The sequence below is a fragment of the Hyperolius riggenbachi genome, chromosome 5 (assembly GCF_040937935.1).
Source record: "Hyperolius riggenbachi isolate aHypRig1 chromosome 5, aHypRig1.pri, whole genome shotgun sequence".
NCBI lineage: Eukaryota > Metazoa > Chordata > Amphibia > Anura > Hyperoliidae > Hyperolius > Hyperolius riggenbachi.
Window position 1 is genome coordinate 264,069,223 of NC_090650.1, and position 9,554 is coordinate 264,078,776.

The window sequence follows — 9,554 nt, forward strand, 5'->3', positions numbered from 1 at the left end:
CTGACATCTCACTAAAAAAATGAAACAAGTGCAGCAAGTTCTCTTAACATTAAACACAAAAACATTGGTACTCACTGCTTAAGAAGTCAGAAGCTGTAGTGTCTTTAGCTGAACCATAAGTCAGAAGTCAGAGGGGAGTTGAAATCCATGCCAGAGGTCAGAGGGTAGTCGTAATCTATGCCAGAGGTCAGAAGCCGGGGGTAGTCGTAATCCATGCCAGAGATCAGAAGCCAGGGGGTAGTCGGAATCCATGCCATAGGTCATAAGTCGGGGGTTGTCGGAATCCATGCCAGAGATCAGAAGCCAGGGGGTAGTCATAATCCATGCCATAGGTCAGAAGCCGTGGGTAGTCGTAGTCCATGCCAGAGGTCAGAAGCCAGGGGGTGGTCGTAGTCCATGCCAGAGGTCAGATCCAGAAGGTTAAGCGTAAAGTAAAAATTGAAGCAGTGAGAGAAAAAGAAAAAAAAAAACCTAAAAACGGACTGCTGTATGGTACACTTCAAAGCACGGGTTGAGGCACAGTCCTAATTTGGATGGACACTTTGGGCAATGATAGCGGGTGTCCCTTCTAACTCCATTTTTACGGCAAATTTTGCATTTTTTTGGGGGATATTCCTTTGATGGAGTAGGGGGGATTGGGGTGGGGAAATGATTTCCTTCGAGTCGGATGACATTCTCTGAAACCAGGTCTTGGTTTATGGCAGGTTGTCCAGATTCATGTATCAATGATGTTATGATCTCCTCCAGGAAGTCTAAATAAGCGCCCTTGTTGCCTGATTTTTTGTACAGAACAAAAGAGTTCTGAACGGCGACCTGCATTAAGTTTATTGCAACTTTCTTATACCAGGCCTTTCTTTTCCTATCAATCCTGTATGGTGCCATTACTTGGTCAGCCAGGTCTACTGCCCCCATAAATTTATTATAGTCAACAATGGCTACTGGCTTGACTCGATGCTCTCTACGAGACCTGACTGTTGTTGTGGCCTCGGAGTGGATGGTGGTCAAAGCTAGGACATCCCTGTTATCCTTGAATTTCAAGGCAAGCAGCTCATTGCTCCTTTGGCTACAGGTCTCCCCTTTCTTTAATTTTTTACTGACAACCTGTGGCGGCAGGCCTTTCCTGTTTGCCCTAACAGTTCCGCAGGCTGGAGTCTGGACAGAAAATAAAAATTTAAATAATGGGACACTAGTATAAAAATTGTCCACATATAAATGATACCCTTGGTGGAGAAGCGGGTTTAGCAAGTCCAGGACTACTCTCTCAATTGTACCCATGTAAGGAGGGCATCCAGCAGGCTCTATCAAGCTGTCCTTTCCTTCGTAGATCTTGAACGTAAAAGTATATCCACTCCCACTTTCACACAGCTTGTAGACTTTTATCCCGTAACGTGCCCTCTTGTTGGGAATGTATTGTTTGATCCCTAGCCTTCCGTGGAATGGGACTAGGGACTCATCTATAGCCAAGTTTTGCTCTGGCATATACGCTTCTTTGAATGTTTCATTTAAATGTTTGATGATCGGCCGCAATTTGAATAGCCGGTCAAAGGCTGGGTCGTCACGGTGGAGCTGCTCTTCGTTGTTATTAAAATGCAGGCATCTTAACAGCAATGTGTACCGGCCTCTAGGCATGGCGGCGGAATAGATAGGCATACAATGTATGGATTTTGTGGACCAGAATTGGCATAATTTTGGTTTCGGAGCAAGGCCCATATTAAAGGTCAAGCCCAAAAAGACCTTTAGCTCAGGGGTAGTAGTGGGGACCCATTTTCTTGCCAAATATGCGGTGGGATTTTCTGCTATCTTCTGTTGGGCGTAAAGATTGGTCTGTTCACAAATACAGTCCAGAAAAGTGTCAGTAAGGAACAGACTGAAATAATCAATTGGCTGCATATTCTGGGTATTAACTAATAAACCACTTCTTGCTGTGAAGGGAGGGATGTTAGGGGCTTCCATATTAGGGGTGGACCACTGTGGGTGGGCTATATCATAGGGTAGTTGTTCCCTCACTGGCTTGCTCCGCTTTGGCCTGGCAGCCCTCTGACCTCTGACATTGGCATTGCTGGTGGTAGGTACAGGTGATCCACCTTCAGATGCAGATTCGGTGTCACTGCCTCTCCCCTGTACCTCTCTCCTAGCTCGCTGAGCTGGTGGTGGCTCAGAGGACTCAGAATCTGAGTCACTTTCTTAAAAGAGTCAGATTCCTCCATAGGTAGCCATTCAGCATCCGACTCATCTAAATCTTCCCATTCGCTGCTACTGCTGCTGCTGTCGCTGTCCTCCTGCAGAATGGCGGCCGCCTGTTCTGCAGTGTAAAGCCTCTTCGCCATAGTAAATGTAGGTAGGCTATGCTAGGCTAGGCTATACTAGGCTAGACAAGTAGGGAAGTATATATATATATATATATATACAGTATATATATATGGGAAAAGCCAAAAGGGCCTGAAATGCCTGCACAGTAAAATGAAAATTGGAGCAGAGGAGCAGTGGCAGGGGAGGTAAGGGTTAATGGGCTCAATGGGGGGTATAATTATTATTAAAAAAAAAACTCACTGATCCTGATCAGTCACTAATGCTGTTCTAGTTATGAGATCCTCTCACGAGTGATCTCAGTAACTGTAACAGCTTAGTGACAGATACATTGACAGATACATTGTTTGTAAACATTCTGAATGAATGAGCACTGCCATTGGCTTTGGCAGTGCTTATTCAAACTTGTAAGCACTTTGATTGGCTGACCAGCGGGTGCCGAACGCGACCGCGCATCCGCGTGCACGCGTCCGCGCATTCGCGTGCACGCGATCGCGCACGCGAACGCTCACAGCGGGAAAACAAACAGGAGATGCCTATCTACGCCCCTGTGACCCAGGTGAATTTTAAAGGGGCGTAGATAAGCGTGGCAAAGGTTGCTAAGTGGTTAATGTAGCCTAAATATTTTGAACTGCCAAGTACTTTGACATGCAGTTTTAATAGTGAATAGATTCTGTATAGACAGGTTGCATAACTGCTTATCATATTTTTGCTTTATGTTGCACAGTATTGTGACAAGTTTGTTTAAATTTACATTCCCCTACATGGAGCACTTGATTTATTTTGTTCCGAATCTTCCCCAGGATGGTCTCTAATAGGGACAGTTACGGGTAGTCAATGAGATGCAAAGAATTCAGAATTGATGCAGGATTATGTAAATTATGTATTCAAATTCATGCAGCTCGAACATGGACCAATTGAGCCCCACCAAGGTAAATGGTTTGGTCCATTTTCAAGATGCATATATTTGCATACAGGATTTTAATAATCCTGTATTAAGTCAGAATTATTTGCATCTCATTGACCATCTGTAGGGATATTATAACATATGACTATGGGAGGGTTTACATTGTCAACTCCTCTTAGAGACAGTTAGTGACTTGGCTATGTACTCTGAAAAGTGTTGTGGTTACTGTAAGACATTTACTGCACATTTAATGTTCATCACTTACCTGGTCAGTACAATCAGCATGTGTATCATAAATAAAATAAGTATAAAAATACCCTAGGTGTAACAGCAATTCATTTTCTAAACTGAAAAGCTATAAGCATTAGTGTTATATTAAACTTTTGCATCTTTTGTTTTTTTTGTTTTTCTTTATAGTATTACACAACAGCTTTTATGACAAGTCAGGTAAAAAATAATTTGTTTTGCCTGTGTTTCATAAACTATGTAAAACATTGGTGTAGCAAGAGGCCATGGGGCCCCATAGTAAAACTTTCATGGGGCCCTCAGATGTAGGCACTCTGAAATGCCACCTGCCCCTGCCCTATTGGGCCATTTACAATCGTATCCAATCAACACTGCACATAGTTCATGAGCACTGAGTCAGAAGGTGAGGAAACCATTAATGGTGAATACATTAAGTACCCACTGCCCCCTCCCTCTCTGCTCCAGGGCCCCATAGCACCTGCTATGGCTGCTATGGCTATTGCTACACCCCTGATGTAAAACCCATCTCCAGGGAGAAAATGTGGGCTGGAGCATCTTTTGCATTTTCATTGCTGCCTGTGTAACCATTGGGGAGATGTTATCTACTTCATGTGCCTAGGAGGTCCAAGAACCTCCATGAGTTTAATGTGAACCCTGGAGTTCTGGAAGTCCTCGGGCAACAATAATAATTAAGGACATTTCTATCTGTTCTTCAATAAAAAATATGTTTGTATTGTTGTTTTTCCTATTAGAGAGGGATTCCTATTTCCTCTCTAAACAAAATGGGCCTGATCCAATCCACTTTATCTTCTCCTAGGAGATAATTTTTCATCTTCTATTTTAAATTAACTTTTAGGCCCTGTTCACAGTGGTCAGTTGTGTTGCAGAATAATTCTGCATGTCATCTCACTGCCCATGCAATTCTATGGGCCTGTTGACAGTAACGGATCACGTTATTCTAACTCGTTGCATGCAGGCTTTGTATTCAAGTCTATGGCCAGTCTCCATTGCAGTTCACAGTCACTATAACATGTGAGTTATGCAACTGACCACTGTGAACCTATCCTTAGACTCTGCAATTGAAAAAGTACCAAAAGTATACAAAGAGTATCTTCCTTGCTAGCTGGTTCCTTAATATAACCCCTTCCTTCATTTATCTCCTTCAGTACCGACATATAAAAACCCCCTTGAGGATCAGAGCAGTTTTGACCTTTTGCTGTGTCCCTATTCAATCAGCAATAACTTTATCACTACTTAAGACTATTAAGTGATTTAAATCATTGGCTGGATAGTGTACTGGTTAAGGGCTCTGCTTTTGACATGTAAGACTAGGGTTTAAGTCCTGGCTAGGGTCAGTACCTATTCAGTAAGTCCTTGAGCAAGACTTCCTAACACTGCAGGGTGGCCCCTTGAGCTTAATGGCTGCAGCTCTTGAGCACTTACAAGTGCTATACAAATGTTAGGGCAGGATTATAGTTTTGTTTTTGTTTTTTTGGGGACAAACTTGTCTTTCTTAAACAATAGTTTTTATTATAGATTTTTCAAGAGTAAATGACAAACATTTCAGAAAAAGTTTAAATGTTTTGAAATTTCTTATATAACATATCTGTATAAAAGTCAAGACAGTGTATTATCAGATGTTATAAAGCTAAATCAATAAGTCAGTGCAACATTACATCTTATGAAGTGAAACAAGTTATTATTCATGACTTTTAATAACTGAGTGTAATTCTAAAAACAGTGATTGAATGTTGTCATTATAAACCAAGATATTGTTATCTTGGTGTAAACTGTGTTAGTTATCTTCTTATGACGTATAATTCAATAAGATCAATGTGTATTGTAAGTCCCATTAGTAAGTTGTAGCTAGATAGTGATTAAGAATGTTGTTTATGTGAGTCGTAGTTTCAGTATGTCATATGGATATTTGGTTTAGGTCTATAAGATGTGTATTAGGTGTTTATCAACACTTATGTTGGTATGGAGAATGAGGAGTTATAAACTGCACTGCTTATAAGAGCCTTACAACTTAGGGTATCTCAACCCGGGAGAATGGGGGGCTTTCACCACCCTACAGAGACTCCAGAGGAGATTTCCTTCCTGTATAAAATAGTGCAGTATTTTAGGTGTGTAAGTCTAAGTAGGGAGTGTGTGTCTTTAAGAGCTAGTGTATGAGCTACGGTTCAGTAAATATCGTCATATGAGTTATGTTTGTTACATGTCTCAATCATATGATATGTATTTTTGTTAGTATTCGGTTAAGATATATGTAGATCTACTTCTTTATATATTGGAGTTAGTTTCTAAAATGTTCCGTTTGAGGTGTTGATGTATTGTGTTATTGTTTATCAACAAACTAAACTAAACTAGTCTAAGCAAAACAAAACAGGTCTATTCTATTACATAACAAGTCTCATAGTTATCACTTGTTTACCAATCTGACTGGTAGCTTAGGTATTATAGGTTATAAGAGTTGGAATAGGACGTCCAGGACTGATCACGCATAGGCCACACATGTATTTTCCTCCATCTATCTACTATTTGTGAGAGAACTGAAAACACTAAGATGAACCAAAACATTAAAATATCTTTCAAGTTAGGTTAATACTAAAATAACAGAAGTCTAGATTTTTTGTACACTGTAGGCCAAAGACTTGCCTTTTTCAGGAAAGATTTAACACTTCCACACTTTATTGCCCACGATTTTTCTGCTAGCAGATTGGATTCTACTGTCTTAAGAATTTGTTCGATTGTGGGAATCGTTTTCGTTTTCCAAAAGATGGCTATATGATTTCTGGCTGTGATAAAAATATGGTCATATATTAATCTTTCCTGAGGTGGCAAGTCCTTGGTTCCCAAATGTAATAAGGCCATTTCAGCAGGTATCTTCTGGATTGACATAGGAAGTTTCTTCAGGAATTTTCCAATGTCATCCCTGAGTTTTCCCAATTTGGGGCAGTTCCAAAGGATGTGATCGATGGTACCCATCAGTCCGCAATTTATCCAGCACAGGGGAGATGTTTTTGTATCGAATTTTGCAATTTTGTCTGGTGTTAAATACCATTGCCAAATTACTTTAAGCAGGTTCTCATGGTGGTTGGTACAATGTGATGATTTCTTGACAGATTTTAGTGTCATTTCCAAGTCTTCCATATCAATATCTCTCTTAAGATACTCTTGCCATTTATTAATTTGCCATTGGGGCATTGAATCTTTCAATGTTACCAGGGTTTTATAAATCGTCGTACCTTTTAGTATAGCACCTTCTGGCTGAAGAAGTTTCTTTATTTGAGGGGTTAAGGTAATTGGAGTATACGGGTGTTTGTTTAAAAAGTTTTTAATTTTGTTATATAGGTTTTCCTCTGAATCTGGGATGTGATATGTTGACTTTAGGTAGTCAAAGGATCTGATTGTCGAGTTTTCTAATATGTCTTCTATATGTTCTATACCTGACGAAATCCATCTTTCCAGGTCTATCTTTCTAATAACTATATATAGGATCTTTAGAGGTGTATTTTGATTTATAGCTAAGCGGTCTTTCTTACATAGTTTTACTACTTCCTTCCAAAGGTTTATAGAGTTGGCTATTAGTGGATTTTTAATGTGCGATGTTAGTCTCCAGACCAATCTGGATTTCAGAAATAAGTCATAAGATCCTCCAAAAAGTTGATCTTCTTCTATATTCATCCATTGTTTTGTGCTTTCTTTATTCCAGATTGGTCTGGTTTGATCTAGGACAACTGCTCTATAATACATTCTAATATTGGGTACTCCCAGGCCCAGATTAGAAATATGTGACATTAAGATTTTGTGGGAAAATCTAGATTTCTTATTGTGTAAAATAAATTTGTTGAGTAGTTTCTGTAGGGAATTAAGGAAAAGTTGGGGTACTTTGATAGGAACATTTCTAAACAAATATAGAAGCTGAGGTAAGACCATCATCTTAAATGCTGAGGCTTTGCCTAGCCATGAATGTTCTATCTTAGAAAGAGATTCTAATTTTTCTTTAAACTTCTTCAGCCAAGGTGTGTAGTTTTCCTTATATAATTGGTTTAGTAAAGGGGTTAATTGAATACCTAGATATTTAATAGTTTTGTCATTCCATGTATAATCACATGTTGACTTAAGTTGATCTTTAGTTTCCTGAGAGACATTGCATGGAAGTATTACCGTTTTCTTTTTGTTTATCTTGTAGTATGAGATTTGTGAAAATGTGGCTAATTCTGCATTTGCATTTGGCAATGATATTGAAGGGTTTTGAAGGAACAAAATTACATCGTCGGCGTATAAGCCTAATTTAGTCTCTGTTTTATTATGTTTGATACCATGGATTTGGGAGTTATTTCTTATACTTTGGGCTAGGGGTTCTAAAGTTAAATTAAATACGATAGGTGATAGGGGGCAGCCCTGACGGGTACCATTGCGTATGTCAAAGGAGTGAGATAGGGTGCCTGATGTGGTTACTTTAGCTGAGGGGTGAGTGTATAATGATAATATAGCCTTATGGAGAAATTCAGGTATTCCAAATTTTGTAAGCACTTTATTCAAATATGACCAGTTGACTCTGTCGAACGCCTTTTCCGCATCCAATGAAACTAGGAGGGTAGGCGCTCGACAGAGTCCTACTTTATGTATCAGAGCAATCACCTTCCGAGTACCGTCATCAGTGGATCTGCCTTTTGTAAATCCCACTTGATCGGGGTGAATTAGATTGGGGATCAAAGGAGCCAATCTGTTGGCAATGACTTTGGAGAATATCTTTATGTCCGTGTTTAATAATGATATCGGCCTATAGTTACTTGGGTCGGAGGGGTCTTTATCCTCTTTAGGAATGGTGGATATATGTGCTTCTAATGAATGTTTGGGAAATTGACCTTGTGATGTTGCTTCATTGAAGAATTTTTGAAGGGGTTTTACTAAAATACTAATATATTTTTTAAAGTAATCATTTAGGAAACCGTCCGGTCCAGGAGCTTTGTCTAGTTTTAAGGAGCTAATGGCTGAGGTGATTTCTTGTTCATGGAAAGGTACTGATAGGTATTTTTGTTCAAAGTCGGTAAATGATGGTAATTGGATTTTGTCTAAGTAATTGTCAATTTCTTGGGCTGATGGTATATGGGTATTGGTATCTTTTCCTAAATTATATAGGGTTTCATAATAATTAGCCATCGCGTCAGCTATTTCTTGGGGGTGGTGGACAATTGTTTTGGTTTGGGGATGTCTAATTTCAACTATTCGTTGATATGTTCTTTTTCCTTTTATTTTACGGGCCATTATTTTACCAGCTTTGTTGCTTTCGTGATACCAATTCTCTTTAAGGATTGTCCGCCATTTATCGTAATTGTAATACATATTATCGGCTATTTCCTGTCTAATTGTTTCTAGTTCTGGAATCAGTTCTGTTTTTTTGTTAACATAAATTTCTTTTTCTAGAGATTTGTTTTGTTTTAGTAATGAATCAGTATGCTCTCTAATTTTTTTCTTCTGAATAGCTCCTTGTTTTATAAAGATTCCCCTGATGAAGGCCTTGTGGGCATTCCATATTGTTGCTCTAGATACATCTTGTGTGTCATTAAGTTCAAAGTAGGTGCTCAATTCTTTCTTAATAATATCAGAGCTGTGCTCAGAGTTTAATGTGAATTTTTTCATTCTCCAAATATGCGGTAATGTAGGGGAGTCTTGGAGTTTAAAGGATATAATCAAAGGTGCATGGTCTGACCAAATCCTGGGTTCTATCTTCACATCTGTGATTAATGGTATAGTGAATCTATCTGTTAGGCAGAGGTCTATGCGGGTAAAGGATTTATGAATTGATGAGAAGTAAGTGAATTCTTTCTGTTTAGGATTCATACATCTCCATGTATCATATAATTCAAAATTGAGTAAGGTTGATTGCAGAATTGAATATGTTTTTCTGTTATTAGAGGTACAGTCCAACATAGGATCTACTACCGAATTGAAATCTCCAGAAATAAATAAAGAAATGCAGCTATTTTTGAGCGTAACAAATAGCTGGTGGCGCACGCATGTTGGAAGCGCCATTGTATGTGCTCCCTGGCAGTGGAAACACACAGACAGCAGGAGGTAAATTCAG

At 39.2% G+C, this 9,554-nt stretch overlaps 1 protein-coding gene across 1 annotated transcript; it reads right to left on the reverse strand.

Moving 5' to 3' along the window:
* Positions 1-471: 471 nt before the first annotated feature.
* LOC137519384 (piggyBac transposable element-derived protein 4-like) lies at positions 472-1,629 on the reverse strand. Its single transcript, XM_068238338.1, has one exon. It carries the CDS (start codon positions 1,627-1,629, stop codon positions 472-474), a length of 1,158 nt encoding a protein of 385 aa, XP_068094439.1.
* Between the last annotated feature and the right edge of the window lie 7,925 nt (positions 1,630-9,554).